Consider the following 26,142-nt stretch of genomic DNA (forward strand, 5'->3'; position numbering starts at 1 on the left):
GAAACAGGAAATAATGAGCTCAGGGGATTTTGCATTTTTTTGTGAATGTGAAAGAAAAGGACTAAAGCGGGGACTCTGAGCTCTTCTCTGAGGTCACAATCCAAGTTTGAAGCTGACTGTTTAAATGTGAATCATTTTCTAAGAACAACAGAAACCAACAATATCACATTCACCAAGGCACAAGCTGGAAACTAACCACTGACAGAGCAGCAGTCCATCGCAGAGCTTACTCACGTTACTCAGGGGCCATCTTAGTGCTGCTAAATAACTGAATCACCTTGTCAATGGGAATGTGGGAGGAAAGTGGAGGACACCAAGGGAGCTCTGCATGGACAATGACCAGGTAGAAGATCTGAGCCCAGGACAATGGGTTCGTGAAACAACCGAGGTAACCATGGCGCCACCTGCATTACTCCAAGTCCAATAAAACGTAATTCTGGCAACGAATATGGCTGTTTCATACATATACATATTTAAATCAGAACTTTTCTTGGTTCATTTTATGTAATCATATAGCAGTACAGCTTAGGGTATGGTGTTTAAATATCCAGAAACTTTCTCTTTAAATGGTGATGCCGTCACTACACCCCTAAACAGAGTGCTTCTCATAGTACAATATTTAGTTTATATAGTTAATTGTTTCAGAAGAAGTTTGGCATTAGATCCATTCATCTATTTTTTGAACCAATTCAGGGTTATGGAGGCTATCTGAAGACCACTGGGCACAACTCAGGAACCAACACAGAAATGGATGCCAATCCATGGCATGGCACATTCCAGCCCTCTTCCACTGAGAAATTGTAAACTGCTCACAGACGTAGATGGAGCAAATCACTGTGACACCCCTAAGAAAAAATAATTTAATTTCAATTGTCTCACTTTAATTCAGCTAGTAAAATTTGATATATGCTTAGATATTTAATGAAAATAACTAATAAAATTAATTATAATAAGGTGCAGGTCAAACATTAACAAATATGGAGCATATCACTAAATAAGAAACCCCAAAAGTTACACACAGGAATATCAATAAAAGCACAAAGACTAACACAAATTATTTAGCTGAAACAACAAACGTGCACTAAATGAGTAAATAGCAACTCCTAACGCTCAGAAATTTCACAGAAATGTGTTGAGATAAACCAGAAATTAGCTCAGCTCAATTCTCAAAAGCAATACATGCCACAATTCTACTCTTTCTGTCGAAGTTCACAAGTCAACTCTTTCCACAGTGATAAAGCTGACTCCATCACACCATTTATTGAATTCCTCCATCCTTGGAACCTACTTCATCTAATTTAGGATTTGCAGAGAGGTTTGCATTATTCACAAGGCAGGGTCTACCCGTGAGTGGGTGCTAGTCTCTCATAACACCTGTAATCAGCCCAACCACCTGTCTCTGCCCGAAGGAAACATCCCACCCAGGCCTGGGGACAACAGGCAAATGCCTAATGGACAGTGGCCAGGATTTGAACTGAGGAGCTGTGAGGCAGCAGAACAGACTACTGCACCCCCACCATGGAAGGATACACAGAGGCAGAACACCAGGTTTCATTTGTTCAAATTTTACATAAAACTTTAATTAAGAAGCATATCTCTCTATTATAAAAGGAAATCTGAGACAAGACTTTCTCAGAGATAATTTCAAATCCCACGAGAGATAATTTCAGGTCCCACGAGATGAAACTTTTTGCCAAGAGATTTTGACAAGTCCCACCCTTTACTCAAAAATTTAAAGCACCCCCACGGTCCAGTCACTTCTCATTTGTGTGAATGCTATTGTCAGTCACAATTCCTGCACTCTCTGCTCCAAGTGGGGTTGGAAATAGACAAAGAACAGAAGACAAAGTAGAACGTCGTAAAGTGGCGATACACATGCAGAGCAGGATAGAGATTATGAAAGTACTAAAATTCAAAAGTCTCCAAAAACTGATAGTAAAGATTGCATTAACACTAACAAACAGAAATTAATACTCGATGAAATAATAAAACAGCAAAAAGAAATCAAATATATTGTTTGGCTTTAAAGTTTAAGTCAGAGACTTGTAGATCGTCTAATTCGTGTTGCCATCAGGGAAAAATAGTGTTTCTTCCCAATGAAGAGGCGTATCCACGAGAATTAAAAGATTTGTTGTTTGATGAAAATGAAATCCACATACACGAGCGGCATAGACGCAAAGTGGCTGGCGTATATCGCCTGCCCGGGGGTTGTCGAGCTAAGCAGGCAAGGGGTCGAGCTCCCTAGTTTGTCTATAAGCACAGTTTTCAGTAAAAAAAACGTTAAAAAGATATTGGGCCAACTTAGCTATTAGCTAAACAAACGATCTTGGTGGACTGAAAGGTCTCCTCTTGTTTGTCAAATTTCATATGTTCTAATGTTCTTGTAGTCAACAGCATCCATATAATGCGCTCATCCAAATACAATGATGTCATGTCTGAGGGTCACCTTGCCAGCACTGATTAGGAATGCGGTACCACCCTGACGCAACAGGGGGGCGCTGTCTTGTCTCTACTTTCCGCAGCTCAGAGAAGACACCCCAGGATACGGACTGACCACCTCCTCCCCCATCACTTCTCAAAAGTCCCGCCCTGAAAGGAGGTGTCTCACTTGTGACCCAAGCCTTCAACAAGATGGAGCTCCCAGTCAGACCAACAGAAATAGAACTGTTGGCAATTCGGTGTATTTGTGTTATTGTGCCCCTGTGTGCCTATCTATTTCTTTGAAAGTTTATTACTTTTGTGCTGCCTCACAATTAAACAGGGTGGACTGGCTGGCACCCCAATTGTTTTTGGGACTCTATAGGAAGACGTACAAGGTACCAATGGCAACACTTTATAATATGGACTTCGTGTAGTGATTTGAATAATAATAATAAAAATAAATAATGATTACTATTGGCAAAAGTTTATAATATGGCCTCCTTGTAATGCCTCTAATAATACTAACAACAATCCTACTTTTGGCTGCCCCCCATTAGGGGTTGCCACAGCAGATTACATAATGATAATAATAATAACAATAATACAAATTTTGCATTAGCACCTCTTTTTGTGAAGACAGCAGTGTTTTGGGTAGGATCGTGAACGCGACTGACAGAATGAAACTGATTAAAAAAAAAAAGCTAAACTTTACAAGTATCCTACATATACCGGCTGTTACAGACTGAAATCAAATGTATGTTTTTATTCTAAAATAGTAAGAATAAAAACAGCTCCCTTCTCAAAACTGACTCATCGGGGATCGAACCCGTGAAGTTTTGATTGATTACCAGTCAACAGTTGACACCGTTGCACCACCGAAGCAGTGGTAGTAAATGCGTGTCAATGTCGCACTCTAACGCATGTTTTTTTTCTGCAGTTATATTTTTGAACTAGCAAAATACTCGCGCTTCGCAGCGGAGAAGTAGTGTGTTAAAGAAGTAATGAAAAAGAAAAGGAAACATTTTAATAATAACGTAACATGATTGACAATGTAATTGTTTTGTCATTGTCATGAGTGTTGCTGGCATATATATATATATATATATATATATATATATATATATACAGTGGGATGCAAAAGTTTGGGCAACCTTGTTAATAGTCATTATTTTCCTGTATAAATCGTTGGTTGTTACGATAAAAAATATCAGTTAAATATATCATATAGGAGACACACACAGTGATATTTGAGAAGTGAAATGAAGTTTATTGAATTTACAGTATATTACCTGTATATACTGTATATATATATATATATATATATATATATACATATATATATATATATATATATATATATATATATATATATATATATATATATATATATATATATATATATATATATATATATATATATATATATATATATATATATATATATATATATATATATATATATACACATACACCTGTATATACTGTATTGCTGTGTTGCTGTCATCAAGGATTTGATTATCATTATTTCTTTCCATCAGGTTCGTATTTGGAGGATGTGTTGTGTTCAAGTTATATTCCGTGTTTGTCAACCGTTGTAAAGATAACAGGTTTCATTCATCGAAGTGTTCACCACCCAAATCGGTACTCGTGAATGTAAGATGTTCAACAGGCATTCCGGGTATTAAGTTGTTGATTTGCCTGCGAATATTTAGCGGTAGGGTGTGTATTAACTTAATTTAATCTTTTCCAGTCCTGCAAAGTCAGTTGACGTGAGCTGCTCGGAGTACATGCATCGAAGCTTCTCAGCTGTGCTTGTGCGATGTCCACGGTTTTATTTAATGTTAGCTAAGACCCAGCACTTAAAAGTTTCTCGCTACAGCAATTTTAACTCCATTACAAAGTGATCCAAAGTCTCGTTTCAGCGCTTTGAAGCTCTTCCTTGTTCCCTACGTACTTGCGTCCCGCATCATCACGCCGCCCAGGTAATTCCGCCTCACACGGCGACGGAGCAGCCGGCCATGGCCATATATATGGTCGAAAGTAGGTTCCAGTTATGACCGTTTTGCGTAGAATTTCGAAATGAAACCTGCTTAACTTTTGTAAGTAAGCTGTAAGGAATAAACCTGCCAAATTTCAGCCTTCCACCTACACGGGAAGTTGGAGAATTAGTGATGAGTGAGTGAGTTAGTGAGTGAATGAGGGCTTTGCCTTTTATTAGTATAGATAAAAGCGCACTTGTTCTATTTGTACCTTTTGTGAAAGTGTTTCTTTGATATTTGGACTTCAGGCTTCACACATTATAAACTTAATGTCTGCATTTTGTCAATTATTACTAAAACATGAAAAACATTTCTTTTTTAACTAAGTGTTTACATAGATTGTTGTAGACACGGAACACACATGAAATGCTTGTGTTCCAAATAACGATATAGTATTTATAAAAGGTGCGATTTTGCTTGACTTCTCACTCTATACAACTCCAAGCAACCGGCACGCAGGTAAACAGACTTGAGCTAAAAAAAACTGTGCACCAGTGGGGGATGTGATAGCAGACTGCTTGCTGCTTATCAACACATTTAAAGGACAAAAGACGCTGACGGAGAGGTGAGAAGCGATTTAAGGTGGGACGGATCTACGAGTTTTTTCGTAGGCTCTGGTAATTCTAGTCTTAACTGATCAGTCAATAATTGCACAATTTTTAACCAGAAGCTGTGGATTGACTTGTAATAAACTCTATAACGCTGAGCAAGTCACTTAACCTGCTGGTACAGCAAGTGTAAAACACAAACATGGAACAGCTCTTCATTATATGTGCTATAGCGGCATCACAAAGTAACACTGGTTAAATTAGCATACCATGCTCTCGGACAGCTCGTATAATAGCTGAACACACAGTCGTGTTTTTGCTTCATCTTCAAGACAACTCTTAGCAAGATGTAAGCTGAAAACTGAAGCCATGACCTTTGTAAAATATGTTCAGGCTTTATGTGATCTTGAAGTGCCTGCAAAGGTCTGGCTGCCAGTTGTAATGGTGTAATAATAAAGACACAGACAGCTCGGTCGCCGGAATCTCCCCGAAATGGAATCACGCTTCATTCCCATCTTTTATCCTGCAGCAAGGTGAAGTGGGAGACAACATCACACCTCCATGAGGCAAGAAAAAAATATTCAGCTCAGTCAACCGTCACTTGTAACCAGAGTCCACCTGTAGTGGACAAACCTGGGCAGAAAATGGGGAGAAGACTCTAGCCATTATGTAATCTCTTTATTGTATTAAAAAAGTCTTCCATCGTGTCCATATTATTCAGCCTTGACCACTCCCCTCCACACCGCTCGCCCAATCATTACACCTACTGTGCACATCCACTCCACCCCGTGACTCTCTCAGTACTGGCTCGCCCTTCAACGTAGTCTGTTATAATGGCAATGCAGAAAGGCAAATTATCTAGTCAAGAACGTCAAATTTTAGATTGCAACAGGGGCAAGAGCTGATAATGTGAAAAAAAGATAATGAACAAAAAAGAGCTGCAAATAATAAAAATCAAGAGCAAAGAGAGTCATCCAATAAGAAAAATATCTCAAACAATATGCAAACAGAAATGCAAAAAAAGAAATGTTTATAGAATGAAGTTAAGAGGATAAAGTAATTCATAATATTGTTTTTGATGTAGCATTACTTAGATTTTTCATTTGTTTTTTATTATGTTTTACTTTTTATTACTCATTTGTAGACATTTCTAAAAAAATCAATCTGTAATAACTAAGGATCAAACCATCTTCCTCCCCTGCCATCTGCCATATCATCACTTTAAATATAATCACCTTCTCTAATGGACGAGCGCCCCAATGCCCTTCAAGCGTCTCACCCACGACTCGGCTGCCCAGCGCCCGCCCCTGGCAAGGAAACTGAGCAGGGGGCAGAACCCTCTAGTAATAACAATAATAATTCACGACATTCACACAGCACTTCTCAAGGTACTCAAGGTGCTTTACACTACGAGTGAGGAGCCACTTCAACCACCACTAATGTGCAGCATCCACCTGGATGATGAGACTGAAGCCATTTTTGTGCCAGTACACTCACCACAATTGTGCAAATAAGTGGTGAAATGGTGAGAGAGACAGCCAATTAGAGACAGGGGATGATTAGGGGGCTAGACTGACCAGGCTGTGGTGGGCAATTTACCCAAAACATCTGGATACAGCCTACAATTTACGAAAGATGACCTGGGATCTTTTATGACCACAGAGAGATAGGTCATTGATTTTATGTTTCTTCTGAAGTACGGTGCCATTTTTGCAGCATGGTGTTCCAGTCACTGCACTGGGGCATTGGGATCCACACTCAGACCACAAGGTAAGCACCCCCTGCTGGCCTCACCAACACTTCTTTTAGCAGCAACTCAAGCTATTTCTAGACGGTCTCCCACCTAAGTACTGGCCAGGCCTGAAGATACTGAGCTTCAGGTGGATGACCTGTTCTGAAGTAAATGTGGTATGTCTGCTGGCTAATTTAAATACTGAGAAGGTGCATCAGATTTGTGCAGGACCTTCAAGTCAACAGGCCTTTACCACAAGCTATTTTTATTCTGAAAATTTGTGTGGCATATGGTCACCTGTGTTGTTAAAGGATCGAGGTACCTCACGGACTAATTGTACATGCTCAAGGGTCATTAAACTCAAACTACTGCATATAATGCAATACTGTGACTGTATCTGGAGTACCGTGTGCAGTTATGGTCACCACGCTACAAGGAAGACATAGCAGCACTTGACGCTGTGCAGAGGAGAGCAACCAGGAGCATCCCAGGACTTCAAGACACTTCCTACTACGACAAACTCTAAGAATCAAACCTGTTTTGTCACACGTAGAGCAGACTTCATGGGAGCATCAACAGAGGTCATCAGAGTCCTCCAAGGCATTGATAAAGTGGATCCAGCAGAATTCTTGCAGCTTACAGGTGAATTACGTAGTCAAAGACATCAGTGGAAATAAACAAGTGCATTTAAAACTGAAGCCAGGAGGCACCCAGGAAGTTGTGGGACTCTGGAACAAACTGCCAAGACAAGTAGTGGAAGCAGAAAGCTCGAAAACCTTTAAGAATAATCTATGAGTGAGATATTGGGACAGCTTAGTGATTAGCTAAACAAACAGGCTTGATCTTATTTTCTGATGCTACTGGGATTTGTTCAACAGCCACAAAGCAGCGGCCATGTTTGCTGTATCTTCATAATCAGAACCCCAATAAAGGGATGGCATGGTGGGGCAGCGTTCAGTGTGTCACTGCCTCACCTATCCAGGACGCAGGTTTCAACCCCAGCCTGGTTAACAACTGTGGAGTTTGCATATTCTCTCATCACATCTCAAACATGTGTACTTGCTTAGTTGGCAATTGTAAACTGACACCATGTAAACATGCCCTGCAATTGATTGGTATCCTGGCCAGGACTGGCTCCTTCCTTACATTCAGTGCTGCTCTCATAGGCTGTGAAATTCTATAATTGGAATTGGAAGGTTCATGAAAATGATGGATAAATCGAAAACTTCATAAGGTCTTAAGGAGTTCAACAGAGAGGCTTGTTAAAAATTTAAAGTCAGTTAGAGTAATCAAAACCCAAAATGCACTCATATAAAGAAACACAAGACTTTCATTCTTGCATGCATACACTTTCAGCTTTTAATTGGTTCCCACGTGTACCCAGTTTTCCCAGTAAAGGCCATGGGGTCATGTAGCCTATCCCAATGACATTGCTGTGCCAACTTTATAAAGAAATAAAAAAATCTCAAACTGGTAAGAACTCATCTTGTCCGAGGGGCCCAAGACTCCAAAGCTGGTAAAATGCCAGGTGCTGCTCTTCATCGGGCCGTATCTAATAAACCCCTAATCTGTTTTTCCATTCTTCATTTGCTCAGTTATTGGCACGGATGCTGCCATGTTAAACTGGTGCCGACTTCGGTTCTGTCTTTCTTTTTTGCCGTGCTTGTCATTTTTCCCTCTTACTGCAGTCCTTTTCGTTCAGTGTGCCCAGAGACTGGTGGTGACGGGATTACAACTCTCTTCACTTGGAGGGTTACAACACAAACATGGCTTTAAGACCCTTCTTATAATCCATTTTTAAATGTCTCTAATGCAGTTCAGGGTTATGTGGGCTGGAGTCTATCCTGGTAGCTTCAGTAAAGCTTCATGGCAAGAACCAACACTGGAAGGGGCACCTGTGCATTATTAGAACAGTAAGTCTGATTGAGTGATACCTTTATTCTTTGTGTGAGTAAGGAACTGGGTATTGACTTCCACCACACCAAATAGACTCTATGCCTGGTTACCAATCAGGGAGTAGATACAGAGGTGGTACACTTCAACAAGCACTTGGGGGTCCACATTAATGACAGGTTGGACTGGTCTTACAACACAGAGGAACTGTATAAGAAAGAGCAGAGCAGACTCTTTTACCTTAGGAGACTGTGTTCCTTTAATGTGCGAAGTGACATCCTTCCCATCTTCTACGACTCTGTGATGGACAATGTGTCTGCTGGACTGGTGACATCACTTCAAGAGAGGCCCACCGAATCAGCAAGCTATTTAAAAGGGAAGGCTTAGTTATGTGACCCACACTGGACCCCATGGAGGTCACAGAGGAGGAGAGAATTAAAACAAAACTGAGTGCCATTATGTACAATACTGCACATCCTCTCTCTGACACAACAGCACTGAGGACTTTCACTTCAGATGAAAAACTTGTGGGCTGAAAACAACTTGAGAAAACAAGGACCATTTATTGGAGCTTCATTTTCAAAACATAGTGCATCCATTAAACTGCAACAACGATGGATGCTACTAATACACCAATAAGCCACAACATTAAAACCACCTGCCTAATATTGCGTAGGTCCTCCTTGTGCTGCCAACACCATTGCGACCCATTGAGGCATGGGCTCCACTAGATATCTGAAGGCATCCTGTAGTATCTAGTGCCAAGATGCTGTAAGACCTGTAAGTTGCGAAATGGGGTCTTCAAGCAACGGACTTGTTTTGTGAGCACATTCCCCAGATGCTCAATCAAATTGCGATCTGGGAAATTTGATGGCCAAGTCAACACCTTGAATTGTTTCTCACTTTACTCAAACACATTTTTGAAATGAAGGCAGGGTGCAGTATCCTGCTGAAAGAGGTCACTGCAATCGGGGAATACCATTGCCATGATGGAGCGTCAGTGATCTGCAACAATCTTTAGGTAGGTGGTGTGTGTCAAAGTAACATCCACATGAATGCCAGGAATCAAGATGCCCCAGCAGAACATTGTCCAGAGCATCACACTGCCTCCGCCGGTTTCCTTTCTTCCCATATTGCTTTCTGCTGCCATGTCATTGCCAGGTAATTGATGCAGATGCACCTGGCCATCCACATGATCTAATTCATCAGACCAGGCCACCTTCTTCCATTGCTCTACGGTCCAGTTCTGATGCCCATGTGCCCATCGTAGGTGCTCTGATTGGTCTGCGGCTACACAGCAGGCTGCAATGCACGGTGTGTTCAGACATCTTTCTTCCAGCATCAAGTTTTTCAGCAATTTGTGCTACATAGCTCTTCTGTGGGTTTGGACCAGATAGGCTAGCCTTACCTCTCCATGCCATCAATGAACCATGGGCTCCCATGATCTGGTCAATGGTTTACCAGTTATCTTTCCTTGGACCGCTGGGATCACTGAACAAAATCTGCCATTTTGTAGATGTTGTGACCCACTTGTCTTGCCATCACAAATTGTCACTTGTCTCCTTTGTCTCATAGTCAGTATTAAGTTTTTCATCAGTTTCTGCTATAGTAGCTCTTCTGTGAAATCAGACTGGACAGGCTAGCCTTTGATCCCCATGCGCATCAATGAACCTTCCTCCCCTGAGCCACCTTTAGTTGCTAAACACTGCATACTGGGAACACCCCACAACATCTGCCGTTTTAAAGATGCTTAGACGCAGTCATCCAGCATTCTCGCTCATATCATTATGCTTTCCCATTTTTCCTGCTTTCAACACATCACTCTAAAGGACTAATAATAATAATACATTTTACTGATATAGAACCTTTCCCATGCTCAAGGCGCTTCACAGAGTTCACTTGCTGTTCACTTTCTGCCTGATATATCCCACCCCACATCAGGTGCCACTGTAACAAGACAGTCAATGCGATTCAGGTCACCTGTTAGTGGCTTTAATGTTCTGTCTGTCTGGCATACACATTGTGGCCCTACATTGCACGGGGCTGTTTCCTTCCTTGAACCCAGCGCTGCCAGGATAGGCCAGTTTCAGAATGACATGTCACATATGATACACAATGGAGGCAGCAGGATCTGATTAAGGATGGGATAACAGGACAGGAATCATGTTTAATATTTCATGATAAAGAGAGTACTGGGGGAAAAAAACTATTGGGGTGTCTGTGTCAGTATAACTGGGCAGCCACCTCTAGAGGATGCTGTTTCCCTTTATTATGGTGAAGACCTCAGGTTTAGCTAATCTGCAGATGTTGGTGTAATGTAAGGATGGAGCGGGACTATGGTTAGTGGGTCAATAGTCTCCAGTACTCTAGACGCAGCACTGAAACTCAGTTTACAGATGTCTCCCTGCACCCCATAGTAGGGTAACTAGGGGGTGGCCTAAAGAAAAGGTGAGGTCCAGGTTTGCATGGACATCTGGGGTCACTAGAGGGAGCCCTAGGAAGATAGACACTAGCTTTTCCGGTTGTACTTCTGACCCCAAAAGTCACAGCTGCTCTCTCCAAACAGCGTGAGGACAGCTAGTGGGTGTCAGGAACAAGTAAAGAATTCTTTATTCTTGTTTCATTGTTTCTTCATAATTTTACGGTTAAGATGGTGAAGTCATTGTCAGTGCCATTTTATAAGATTATATTTTTTATGAACGCTGCCATTTTGTGTATACGGTGCTAACATTTTGCTCATTATGATAGGGATTTCATTGCCAGTGCAATTTTAAAAGATTGGGCACCACCATTTTTTTGCATGGCTGCTACCATTTTGTGCTTTTTTGTTACCACATGATGCGTGACATCAAGGCACCCATGTTATACAAGACGGCCACCTAGAGAAAGTAATGTCCAGACTACGGGGAAATAAAGGAATGACTTGACAACAGTCTGGTTTTGATTTAGCTTTGTATCTGCTTTGAGTTTTGTGAGGCCTTTGAGTGTTGTTAATTAATATTAAACCTTACGGTACTGATGTCTGCAGCACCCTCAGCTTTCTTCTGAAGTGCCCCTAAAAGAAAAACTGAAAAATGTGTTTGTCACTCTTCTAACCCAGCCAAGATGGACTTTAACAGAGAGACTTCATCGGTCAAAGCAGCAGGTCAAGGAGAGGCCAGAACGTGCAGCACAAAGGCACAAGAAGCGAGACGGGAATGGCTGGTACTAATAATGTGCTGGGCTACCTGATCAAGTTCCACATATTGTTTTATTATTTACTTTCTACTTTTAGATCTCCTTATGTTTAATACGTAAATATGTTTTATACGTAAATAAGTACAGTGCATCCAGAAAGTATTCACAGCACATCACTTTTTCCACATTTTGTTATGTTACAGCCTTATTCCAAAATGGATTAAATTCATTTTTTTCCCTCAGAATTCTACACACAACACCCCATAATGACAACGTGAAAAAAGTTTACTTGAGGTTTTTGCAAATTTATTAAAAATAAAACAACTGAGAAATCACATGTACATAAGTATTCACAGCCTTTGACATGACCCTTCCCAGTCACATGACTTGAGGATCCAGGATAAAAAGATATGCCAGCAGATTATATGTCAGTTTACTTTTGAAATGAATCAGAGAAGGAGCTCTGCCATACTGAGAGTGTAATTTATACATAATACGGGCACTTGTCTAAAGGTGTGCTGCATTTTCCTGTTTATTGTACACTAGCAGAATACCCGCGCTTCGCAGCGGAGAAGTAGTGTGTTAAAGAAGTTATGAAAAAGAAAAGCAAACATTTTAAAAATAACGTAAGATGATTGTGAATGTAATTGTTTTGTCATTGATATGAGTGTTGTTGTCATATCTATCTATTTATATATATATATTGTGGTGGATTGCCGGCATTTCACTCCGGCCCTCAACCCCAGGCCGCCAGGAGGAGCTCTCCCGACAGCATGATCATGCCCCGAGTTCCAGCAGGGCATCATGGACTATGTAGTGTTTGTACACAGCCCTGCTGGATACCTTGGGGGCCACCAGGCGTCGCTGTAGGGGGGCTCGTAGGCTCTTATGTGCCCTATAACCCGGGAGCGCCACGGTCACGTGACAGGAAGAAACGACGTGCTCCCGGGTTGAAGAAAAGGACTATTTACCCTGACCCGGAAGGAATAAGGGCTTGTGGACTATTGGGCAGAAACACTTCCGGGTCAGGAGGTATAAAAGGATTATGGGAACTCACAGACAATGAGCTGAGTTGGGAGGCAGGGTGGCTAAGCGTCTGGGAGTGGAGGATTGGTTTATTAATTATTGTATTGTTTATTGAGAATTGTGGAGAGGAGCGTGCTTTGTGCACTTTATTATTATAATAAATATCATCATTGGACTTTTACCTGGTGTCTGACGTATAGTCTGAGGGTAGAAAGAAAAGGAAACATTTTAATAATAACGTAGCATGATTGACAATGTAATTTTTTTGTCATTGTCATGAGTGTTGCTGGCATATATATACATATATATATATATACATATATATATATATATACACACACACACACACACACATATATATATATATATATATATACATATACATATACACACATACATATATATCCATATATATACACATACTGTATATATACACACATACATATATACATACTGTATATACACATATATATATACAAATTTACATATATATATATTAGGGGTGGGACTCGATTAAAAAAATTAATCCAATTAATTAGAGGCTTTGTAAGAATTAATCTTGATTAATCGTATGTAATCGCACACGTAAATTTGCCCCAAATCGCAAATGTTTTTTTTTTTTTAATTTAAAAGGGTTTTAGTGGGCGACAGAATCAAATAATAGACATGGACATGAATATTGTAAACTGAAGCTGTTTTAATTTCTGAAAAAAAAAAGCTTTTAAACTGCATTTGAATTCAAAACAGAAACAAAAATATCATCCCTGGTTAAAATTGGGCAGACTTAAAAATAAAGTGGTAGTTTAAGTACTTTAAGTACATTTTCAGAATAGTATTGTCTTTAAATAATAATAACCAAAATTTCAACATAAAGTGCAGTTTTTTCTTCTTAAAAAAATAAGTCAGAAACATAAAACATAAAAATATATATATATTTACACGCATTTATATACACACACACTAGGGGACTCTGCCCCCTGCTCACTTCGCTCACCCACCCACGGATTTGGTTTGCCAGGTATACAATTTAAAGAGATTGTTATTTTCATGGGAATTGTAACATATACATTATTTTTACTTTAACTTTAAAACTTTTGTAAAAACAATATTTGGAATTAACTTTTCTTCAAGATCGCACTGAATTTTGATTCCGTGTTTGGACTTACATCGTGACTTTGCAATGTATAACTGCCTGTGAGTGAATATTGTTTTTTCTCTCTAATAAATAAAATGACTTTCTCGAATGTTTGTCCATGCTCTTTCTTCTTCGGTTTGTCGTCTCATCTAGAAATGCATGTGCATGTGTACCGCACTAACATTTTTTAATTCTTTACGACATTCTACTTTGTCATCTACTCTTTGTCCTTTATTTCTGGCCACGGGTGTGGTTAAATATCTTTCTTGCGGTACATATAACGCTGCTTGCGTTGTGAACAGGGGTGGGGGGACTGAACACGCGCTAAGGAGATGCAGTCGGATCAGCTGCTGTTTTTCTGCTACTGGCAAGCTGCTGTCCTTTGGTCTCACTGCCTTGTCACTGCCTTGTCACATGTGATGTCAAAGTGTCTTCCGAGAAGATACAGAGATAGAGAGACATATATACACATATATACAGTACACACACACACACAAATATATACACACACACACACACACACACACACACACATATATATATATATCTACACAAAAGTACTTCTTACCATAAGTCAGGTTTATGACATGTAACTCTTGGCCCTGAGGTGGCTTGAGGTCAAAGCAAGCAGAAAAAAAAAAAGTGATCTATTAACAGATTGCAGTAACTTATTTGGCGCGACGGTCTGCATGGTTGATTTCAGACATGGATTCTAGGTTCAATCCCTATTCACAAAGTTGTAACTTTTCCTTCACTCAGACATTTCCCTCACTACTTCTGTCATGGCCCCAAGCAGCTAATCCTGGACTTATTTATTGCAATAAATAAAATGGTACCATTTGATCTGTTAATACAAAAGCAATAACAACTTAAGAACTCTGACATAGCAGACGAGACCATTCAGTCCATCAGGCCCGTTTGTTTAGCTACTAGCTAAGCTGTTTAAATATCTCATCCCGGCTCTTCTTAAAGGTTGTAGTCAAAGCAGAAACCTTAACATGTCTCAGTAGTTTGTTCCAGAGTCCTACAACACTTCACATAAAGATGTGCTTCCTGGCTTCAGTCCTAAATGCTCTTCCCCTTCATTTTCATTGGATTCTTCAAGCATGTGGTTCATCCTTAAACTGAAAGAATTCTGTTGGATCTACTTTATCGAACTACTTTAAGAATTTTGAAGACCTGGATAAGGTTCTCAGGTCTCCTCTGCTCGAAACTAAACTGGTTTAACTCTGTGAGTCTGTCCGTGTAGGACATGTCTTTAAGTCCTGGAACGAGAACTGCACACAACACTCCAGATGCAGTCTAACTAGTGCATTATATAGTTTGAGTATAACATCCCTTTAACATGTGGAATTAATTGACGAGATTCCTCAATGCTTTAACAACACAGGTGACCATGTGCTGTGTAAATTTTCAGTCTAGACAACCATCAATACATGATCATAATGAAGCCTTCAGAATTAAAACAGCCTTTAGTAAAGGGCCTGTCACAATCAGACTCAGAACCCTTTTTACTGGCCAGTACTTAATGTACAGGAATTTGACTTGGTAGATTTGGAGTTGCTTGTAACAGAACATCACCTACAAGTAATATAAATAGCATAAGTTAAAGAGAAAAAACTTTATACAAAGTTGCAGTTACAGGGGGTCTTTGGATTATAACGTCTCAACATGCAACATTTCGAGTTTACAACGCTCACTCCCATAAAAACTTTAAAAAATTGAGACATGAGAAGGAATAAAGGCAAGGATTTTTTTACACTCATTTTTTCGGTTACTACAGTACAGTACAGTATATTTAGGTCCTTTTTCTTTTTCTGTGGCTTAGTTGTGTTTTTATGTTCTAGATTATGATTTTGCAAATGTGTTAAGATAGGTAAGTGACTTAGGCTAGGGTGTGTTTCGACTTACACCAAAATTCGGGTTACATCACTGTTGTAGGAAAGGAACTGTGTCGTAACCCGAGGATCCCCTGTACTACAATTATAAAGGAGATGTGCAAATGATGATGTGCAAGTGAAAGTGTGAGTGTGTAGTGTGTATGCACATGCATACCCATACATGTACATACACTGTACACACACACACACACACACACCTTCATACAGCACACTGCAGAACACATGAATACTGTATACAAAGAAGTCAGGCCAAGTTACTGGTGTGAGTGGGCAATGGCTCTGGGAAAGACACTAATGAGGTGTCTGTTAGTTTTAATTAACCTGAAGTGTTTACCAGAGGGGAGTTTATGGAGTAAGTCATGAGCTCAGTGAGATGAGTCTGTGGTGGTCATTTACACATGGTTAGTGACACATGATGTATACACGTCTATGATAGATGGAAAAGCACAGCCAATTATTTTCTCAGCAGACCTCGCAACACGCTCCAAATTAGATTTGGAGTGTGCCATTCCTGAACCAAACCAGAAAACAATGGAGATTTGTGGCTTTGTAATATTGAACAAAGATTGAAATATTTAATCTTAGTTGGCATAAGAAGTACAATCGCCGCTATGCCTTTTTAGTGACAGAAGCAGTCTTAATGTCCAAGATGAAAGAGTTTGTGTTTGAAGGATTCCACTATATTGACTGCAGAATCACTCATTTCTAGTGGGTGAGGTTGTAACTGCTGTTTGTGAAAGTCAAAGACCATTTCCACTGTCTTGGTGGTATTGAACACTAGGTTGTTGGAAGCACACCAAGACACAAGATGAGGCACCTCTTTTCTGTAAGCTGTTTTGTTACCATTAGTACTTAGACCAATGATGGTGGTGTCATCAGCACATTTAATGATTTTAACTGAAGGATCAGTAGACCTGCACAACACTGATGCACTCGGCACGCAACTCCACTGTTGGCTGCCTTATTATTAACGTCCCCTTGCAAAATTGCTTCCGATTAGAAATAAACAACTGAGACCTTAGAATCGCAAGAGGCAACGAACCTAAAACGAGTATAGAAAGTGAAAATCTGCTTTGTGCTAAAACTTCAACCACAATGAGCATCTGTCTTAATCTTGTAGAGAAGTAAAACCCGTGCTGTTGGTCATTTCTCAGACTGCCCACACAGAGAGTGGGAACAAGTCATCTAATAAAAAAGGAAGTCCATGTAACAACTTGGATTTGCCTCAGATTAAGAAATCAGATGGAACATTAGCCGGCAGGCACTCAAGCACTCTAGTACTCGGTTTTCACACACTTAATTGAACTAAATCACCTTTTTTAATGATTAATTTAACTGCTTTTGCTTTTATTATACATCCATCTATCTTCTAAATCCACATTTTCCTTTTTAAAAGCTGGAGTCTAGCCGCATAACAAGACAGAACCTCAGCCTGGATAGGATACCAGTTCATCATGCAGCTTTTCAAGGTACTATCTGATAGCATTCTGTAGGCCGGGAGAGAAAACCTGCGAGGGCACTGGACAGTCACATAAAACTCCAACAGAAAGCAACCCGCCATGGCTCCCCTACTCCTTAAGATACTTTCATGAAATTGTCACAGGAAAGGGAGGCCCTGTCTAGAAGTTCAGGGTAGTTAATTGGTTAATTATGAACATCTAGAGAATGTGGGAAGAAAGCACACACAGGTAAAACATGCAAACTCCATGTAAAACACGGACAACCATGGGAACAAACCATACTAACCAATAACACACTCTGCCATCTATTAATCCAAGCTTTAGTGAAATCAAAGTTACCAAAGGACTCGGTTACTCTGTTGGCCAAATGCTGGCAGGATAAAATCTGACACCTCACAGCCATACAATGGAAAAAGTGACTTCAGAACATGGATACTAAAACATTTCAATGAAATTGAGCCAGACCCAAAGAAATGGAAAGTTTTAAATTAGTGTCAGCACAAAAAAGACCAAATATCCTTAAATAATAGCCTTGCAATGTCTTTTCAGTTCCAAGGATTTTGTGTAAAATTATCTTCCATTGCTTTGTATAATATTTTTGATGGCTCTGTAAATTATATATTGTGTATAACATATAGAGTATACACTGCCATGAACTCACCTGCCTAACCATAGATGTATACAAAATAATATATGAATAGATGTGAAAGGCACTATATGATAGATAGATAGATAGATAGATAGATAGATAGATAGATAGATAGATAGATAGATAGATAGATAGATAGATAGATAGATAGATAGATAGATAGATATAAAGGAAACTATATAACATATGTAGAGACAGACATGAAATGCATTATTTTAAAGAGAGAGAGAGAGAGAGAGAGTAGCCCACCAAATCAACAAGTGGATTAAAACGGCAGGCTCAGTTACGAGATGCACTCAGGACCTGCTGGACGTAGAAGGGTAGAAGAGAATGTATGCTTTCAGCCAGCAAATAATATAGCATTAGTATGTCAAGAAATATGACTGGAGCTCCTTCTTACCTACAGCAACACACATTTATAATGCCTCACTAGGAGTATTACTGCTCTTATCTTTAGCCTATTCGCTATTCAGAAATGCTGTTTCATTTTACTTGTCATTCACTTTTTTGGTGAGTTTTGCATGTGTCTGCACAATGGTAATGGTGCTGCTTTGCATTAAAGAGACCAAGGATCACACACTGAGTCCACCCTGTGTGGAATTAGCATGTTCTCTGTATCTATGTTATCTCCAAGTGTTCAGCTTTCCTCCCACAGTCCAAAGACATGCCGGTTAGAAGGACTGGCGATGCTACATTGGCCCTACTGCATGTGTGTGAGTGTGTTCATTCTGCAATGGACTGGCACCCCATCTAAGGCTTGCTCCTACCTTGCGCCCTCTGTTGCTCGGATAGGCTCCAGCTACCCTGTGATTGTGCTCTATCTATGTAAATAGATAGATAACCATAAGTTTATTTGTCTCAAGAGGGAAAACTTAGAAAGCAGATAGAAACACAGATATGAAAAGCACTATAATAAGATATATAAAAATCAACATGAAAGGCACTATATTAGATAGATAAGATACTTCTATTTTTTCTAACACAATCTCCTGGGTGTCATTCCTGTTTCCACCTGGACAGATTCCTGTAAGGGGAAACAAACCCTCTTTTTCATATGCGTTTGTATGCCCTTGTTTTAACAGCATTCGCCTGCTTTTAACTGGTTTTCACAAAAGGCGCTATACAAAAATTACACTTGAATATTACTTTATTAAGGTCATCAGCAATATTTAAGCTATACTTAACGCAGATATTTTCCCATTTGAGTTATGGTTCGTCAACAAATTAACCAAAGCAGTGTATGTATTGGTATTCCAATAAAAGGCTTCCAACCATGGATTTCTTCCTTATAGTAATTTATGAATATGGTAAGAATGGATTTTTTTGTATTGATTTATGAATATATTCACAGCCCATACAAGGTCCCATAGTAGGAAGCCACGATAGCCACCCCCCCCCAAAAAAGAAAACTCGCAGCGCTGCTGTACTAAAATAAAGCCTCGCAGTTCGAGCTGTTCCTTCAGCCTATAATTAAACACCCGCAAGCAGGAGCTCATGCAGTGCGTTGCTGGCTTCATCAGTGACTCACGGTGCCATTTTACGTGTGCATCTCAAATTATTATCCGGATGTCCCATAAACAGCTCAACATGTTGCGTTTTTTTTAATTATTTTTTATATTTCATTTTCCCAGCCAGCGGTGACTATACGATACACTTGACCTCCAGTTGATTCCTCCACGCAGTTCTGTGTGCGGTTTATTCCCCTCTTGAACCCCATCATCCAGCTCCATTCGCCTCCTGCGTCCGGGTCATGGGCAGTCAATCGTGTCCAGCTCAGGACGGAACTGAAGAGCGCACGCACATACTTTCAATAAGCACAACAGGCACCCTCCACTCGAACCGCCACATAAAAACTTCTAACAGACTAACAAAATATTTAAGGTTTGTGGAGAACCCCTGTAAAGTCGCCCTTCCTTTGTGTCTCTGGCTCTAACTATGACCTTCTCCACACTGGTTACTGAATGGCTGTCCACACCAAGCTGGTCAGCTCCTGGATGCGCGAAGTTGGGTGCAGCTTTGCGTTGCAGGCCCTCGCTTTTTGTTTTCCTGTTTACTACACAAGCTCGGTGCGGCAACGAACATGATGCAGATACCGTTCGAGCAAGTGCATCCTGTCTTTATCTAGCTTCTTAAAAATATGCATTTAATTCTTAAATAGATTTACTCAAAGAAATGCATTGACTGAATACAGTAGAGAGCACACAGATCAGGAGCAGCGACCCCAAAGCAGCGCTTTTAATACGTTTAACGGACTAGTTGTGCATAAAGGGTCTCTCTCTTTCTTTCTCTCTCACACACACACACACACACACAGTTCAGTGTGATATTTATCATGCAATGTGCAAGTCCTCACAAGAAACCTACATGTTAAAAACCTACAGACTTCAAAAACTCCTCATCTATATGAATGAAAGGAACAAGACTCAAGAACCACCACCAACACACTGCTTGAACAAAAAGCCATCTACTGCAAACAATGGTGTTCCATGACCAGGAACTGGGCAATTGGGCAGGAGATGAGCTGGAACAGAAACCAAGTCAAACTCTGCTTAGCCATCCCTGAGGTTCAAGCACCATATTGTGGGTTTTTACATTTATTCCTCTATGCATTTATGTGTCACAAGTTCATTTTTAAATTATGCACACATATTCATAAGCATTATTAGTGTACCATCCTTTTCTCCCATTGCCTCACACCTGGAGATCACTTCCATTTACAGATTTGAAATCATGCCGCCACCATAGTAAATACACACGCAGATGTTAGTTATCTCTAAGATATAAACTGATATTCCTAAAGACAAAGCGGTGCCAGACATAGTCTAGATAGGAGTGACCCGTCTGACTCCAGGACTGAAAGGTAGGAAGATTGAACAAGTTGAACTTTTTCACCTTAAGCAAATGGAGATTAAACCATTAGTACATTGTATCGAGACATTCTGCAACAGCAACACAGAAACATGGTTGGAAACTTGTTACGGGCTTATTTCACACAAATGTTGGAAAACTTCTGTACACACCAAAAGCCACAGACACATGGAATAAATGACCAAGCAGTGTGGTGGAGAGCAGTACTTTTAGAATCTTCATATCTTAACTGATGTTATTTTTGACACTCCAGGTGAACATGATGGGTGAACTTGTTGGGTTGAATAGTCTGTTCTTGTCACAATCTTTTTAATGTTCTAAAGCGGCTTCTAATAATTTAGAGATTGCTATTACTGAAGCTGCATCTAACGTGAATAGAGATAGATGGATATTCCTGTAGTGCATCGTAGCACATCACTGACTTGTCAGGGGTTTCTACATCTGTCTCTGTCCTAGACAGGGACAGGCTTCTGAAGAAACATCCACTTGAATATCTCGTCAGAATGATGGTTGGGATAGACTTCAGCTGCTTTCATACCTGCCCTGAATAACCAGGTTGGGAAAAATAATGAATGAAAAAGATGGATGGATCTTGGAAGGGTGATTCATCCCTCCATCCACCTAGTAATTAATTATCTCTCTCTGTTCTTAGGGCCAGCTACATGAATATCCTATTCATGAGCAGCACTTAACAAATATAAAGCTTAATGGAACAGCCCCTACCAAACCTAAGGATAAAGTGGATACAACACCCTCAAGTATACAGCTAGATGGAAAGGTCCCTAGTAGAAATTGAGGTAGATGAATTTACCTCCAGCTGTCCCTCTCTCTTTAACGCACAAACACTGAGGACTTTTGGCTAAAGAAAGCGTGTCAAGAAACGCTACTAGGGCTCCTTTACAACAAGAGCTACGCATCTTGCATAATGTGTCACTATGACTGGGATGGCTAAGTTGGACGTTTTCTTTTCAGTTTTCTATTTTTGTAGTCATTATGGAGTGTGGTGTTCAGACCATGGTGTGTGAGTGCGTATTCATTTATTTGTTAATGAGCTTATGTAAAAAGCCAGTTTTACTCCTGGGAACAAATAAAGTTCTATCTATCTGTTGCTCTAGAGATATGAAAGGCACTATATAACATATATAAAGACAGACATAAAAGGAACTATGATAGATAGATAGATAGATAGATAGATAGATAGATAGATAGATAGATAGATCTTTATGTATTGCGTGATATTTCTCTGTTTATGTTTCAAATTTATGTTATGTGTTTATAGTGTACTTCATTTGTTATATTGCATTTGCAATTACTGCATTAGAACATTAGAACACTCTAGACGAGAACAGGCCATTCAGCCCAACAAAGCTCGCCAGTCCTATCCACTTGTTTCCTCCAAGAAAACATCAAGTCGAGTTTTGAAAGTGCCTAACGTCTTACTGTCTACCACACTACTTGGTTGCTCATTCCAAGTGCCTATCGTTCTTTGTGTAAATAAAAACTTCCTAATGTTTGTGCGAAATTTACCCTTAACAAGTTTCCAATTATGTCCCCGTGTTCTTGATGAACTCATTTTAAAATACAATTCTCAATCCACTGTACTAATTCCCTTCATAATTTTAAACAATTCAAACATGTTACCTCTTAATCTTCTTTTGCTTAAACTGTAAAGGCTCAGCTCTTTTAATCTTTCCTCATAATTCATCCCCTGTAGCCCTGGAATCAGCCTAGTCGCTCTTCTCTGGACCTTTTCTAGAGCTGCTATGTAATTTTTGTAGCCTGGAGACGAAAACTGCACACAGTACTCAAGATGAGGCCTCACCAGTGTGTTATAAAGGTTGAGCAGAACCTCCTTGGACTTGTACTCCACACATCAAGGCGCTATATAACCTGACATTCTGTTAGCCTACTTAATGGCTTCTGAACACTGTTGGGAAGTTGATAGCTTGGAGTCCACTATGACTCCTAAATCCTTCTCATAAGGTGTACTCTCAATTTTTCAACTGCCCATTGTGCATTCAAACCTAATATTTTTACTTCCTATGTGTAATACTTTACATTTACTGACATTAAATTTCATCTGCCACAAAGCTGCCCAAGCCTGTATGCTATCCAAGTCCTTCTGTAATGATATAACGGATTCCAAATTATCTGCTAATCCACCTATCTTGGTATCATCTGCAAACTTAACCAGCTTGTTACTTGTATTCGTATCTAAATCATTTATACAGTATATATTAAAAATAGCAGCGGCCTTAGCACTGACCCCTGTGGAACACCACTCATAACATCGGCCAGTTCTGATGAGGTTCCTCGCACCATCACCCTCTGCTTCCTGTGTCTGAGCCAATTCTGCACCCATCTAAAAACATCACCTGAACTTCTTTTAACTTGATGCTTAGTGTGCTAGGCTCATAAAATGGAAGTGCACTTACTAAAAATAAATTGAATTGAAATGCATCTTTAGATGGGGAGGAAAGCGGAGAAATTCACATGGACCCCAAGAGAATACCCAATGCATACTCCATATAGCAAATAACTGTGCCAGGATTTGAAAAATATTTTCTAGAGTTTTAAGGTAGCCCATGTGGATATGAGGATAACAAAGATAGATAGATCTGAAAGGCACTATATTAGATAGACAGACAGAAAGGCATGCCTTGAGCCCACTGTTGCTCGGATAGGCTTCAGATACTCTGTGATTGTGTTCTATCTATGTAAATAGATAGATAACCTTAAGTTTATTTGTCCCAAGGGGAAAATTTAGAAAATAGACAGAGATATAGATAGATTTTCCAGGCCCTACCAATGCTTCTTGTTCTGTGGAGCTCAAAAATGGATGGTATGTAAATAAACGCTTGCTGTGATCGCTGCTAAACAGATGGTTTACAGCGCACTTAAACGACACATAAATAAGATGTACACAAACAACTTAGTCTTTGAACTGATGAAAACAATGCAGAGTACTGCGAAAGAATAACGCTTAGAAAATGGACGGATGGAAAATAATTAGTAAGCTCGGAAGTGTGATGAAATTCTCCGTTTGGCGGGGACAATGAAATAAAGAAACATTAATTAATTTTCGTACATTCAATGTGTCATACCACGAAGTGTTCCAAAGAGTTTTACCACAATTTCTGCAAGACACCGACATTGGTCGTTTAGTTCTTTGCATTTAGCGCTATTGGTATCCTCGGGTTAAGTAGGGCAGCTAACTGCGCTTCATACCAATTGCCCTTTTTTGTACGCTGTAAGAAGACGTGACGCAAGCATAGAGGTGACTGTGCAGCACGAGCGGCCGACACCAAATCTCACCTGAAGCGCGGCGAGTCCTTGAGGCATTCCTCAAAGTCCAGTTTAACGGTCATCCTTGCTCCTCAGTCCGGTATCGGTTTGTAAAATGAAGAGGTCCGTCCAGGACGCAGCGCTAAGACAGGTACTGTTGCCCTTTGACGTGTTCAAACTTTTGGTGCTCTGCGCAGCTTGCCTTGATCTTCTTTAACCTTTGAAGGTTCCAAAAGTCTCCCCGGGGTTTATACTCGAAAATGCAAGATGCTCTCCAGCTGCTCCTTTAATTTCATTGAAGTACCTTTAGTCCTTACAGCAATGTCCAGGCTTGGGAGGCATCGGAGCTAATTTCCAAAGCGAGATCTTGTCACTCGTCGAGGGTATCAGCACGCAGCGCGCGAGACGAGATTAGACGCTCGTCTTCGAGACTCAACAAAAAGAAAAAAAAAATACATAAAAAAAAACCCACGACGGTAAAAACGGGTTTACTCCAGGGGAATGACAACGAAGGCGAGGATGAGTTGCTGTCTTTTCACGGCTTCTTCTCTGTTCTGCTCTTCCTTCCTCTGCCCTCTCTCCCTCCCCCTCTCTTCTCTCTTGCACATGATTTCCGGGTTTATAGATCGTTGCTTAGTCTCTCGGGAATCCGTTATATTGACCTGCAGTGCAGGCCACCTCAGGAGTTCTTGTCGCCCTAGGGTTCCCGAAGGAGAGTGAAAACTCACGCAGCCCAAGAGGTGTCAGATGTGGATAAAGGCGGCACAGCAGAGTCCCTAAGGAGGCTGGGACAGGTACTGATGTCCACGCGCGAGCACACTTCCTCTTATCTAAGTAACCTGGGCGAGCGGAATTGAAAAAAGGCCGGGAAGGATAGAGTCTGAAACATTTTACCGAGCACTGCAACAATTTACCAGAATGAACTGCCTGACAGCTCACTGTCAAGAAAGACCGCGGAGAATGTTTATGAGTAAAATGAACGCATGAAACGTTAACATTCTAACGTTAAACTATTTTACTTTCTTTAAAATCTATTTTAAAATTATTTCAGAAGAAGAAACTTCAAAATACTTTCAGGTATAATTAATGTTTTACATTTTTTAAACATTTAAATTGTGAACACTAGTTGTGATTAAATTGCTCATTAAAAAGTCATTAAATCCTTTACAACTACGATATTGGTAGAAGAGTTGTTTTATAGTAAATTTGCAACCTGTAAACTTTAAACTTTCACATTTTTTAGTATGTCAGTCTTTGAATGTTACAAAGCTTTATTTGCGAGGATATGGCAATACCATTCATTATACATTAAATGTCTGTGAAACACTGTTTCAGAGTGAGTACACAGGAATTTATCAGTTTCAGAAGAAGTAACAGTTAATTATAATGCAATTATTATCCAGGTGAAAGGTTGGAATAACACTCTTAAAATAAAATAAATCTCTGTGTGTGTATGTATGTATCTAATATAGTGCCTTTTGTGTCTCTCCCTATAGACTTATTATAGCACCTTTCCCTTCACAAATGAGGAGATATCCCATCATTAATCTCAATCAGACTGTCACATGAAGCTCCTTTCATTGAGGGCACTCACCAATATATCATTCTAAGAAAAGGTCGATGAAATAAAATGAAAAGTCACAAGTATTACGGCCTGAGGTGGGTCAGCCCAAGGGGGCAAGAGATAAAAATGGCAGACTTTGTAGTGGTGGAAGTAAGAGTGGGAATGCAGTGACGTGTGCGGAGTCCATGGAAATTCTCACTTGCGTGTTCGACCAACAACCTATTATATAGTGCCTTTCACATCGATCTATCTATCTGTGTATCTATCAATCTGTCTGTCTGTCTTTAATATATATAACTTTTCACATCTACCTGTGTAATATGTGACTTTCACTTCTACTGTATCTATCTGTCTGTCTATACATATTTACAAATGTATGTGCTTACATGGTATATTAGTCTATATAGTGTATAAATCTAGCTGTCTAATACAGTGCCTTTCTTA

At 39.9% G+C, this 26,142-nt stretch overlaps 1 protein-coding gene across 3 annotated transcripts in view; it reads right to left on the minus strand.

Moving 5' to 3' along the window:
• acap1 (ArfGAP with coiled-coil, ankyrin repeat and PH domains 1) overlaps positions 1-24,916 on the minus strand; it is a 188,387-nt gene extending 163,471 nt beyond the window's left edge. For 2 of the 3 annotated variants that reach the window (XM_039746967.1, XM_039746965.1), the window contains exon 1: positions 24,165-24,916. In XM_039746967.1, coding sequence (XP_039602901.1) covers positions 24,165-24,217 — 53 coding nt within the window. In that variant the 5' untranslated portion in view covers positions 24,218-24,916. The remainder of the gene's footprint in view (positions 1-24,164) is intronic. The other variant, XM_039746966.1, reaches the window with a different exon arrangement.
• Positions 24,917-26,142: the final 1,226 nt, after the last annotated feature.

Source organism: Polypterus senegalus, chromosome 3, assembly GCF_016835505.1.
Source record: "Polypterus senegalus isolate Bchr_013 chromosome 3, ASM1683550v1, whole genome shotgun sequence".
Taxonomy (NCBI): Eukaryota; Metazoa; Chordata; class Cladistia; order Polypteriformes; family Polypteridae; genus Polypterus; species Polypterus senegalus.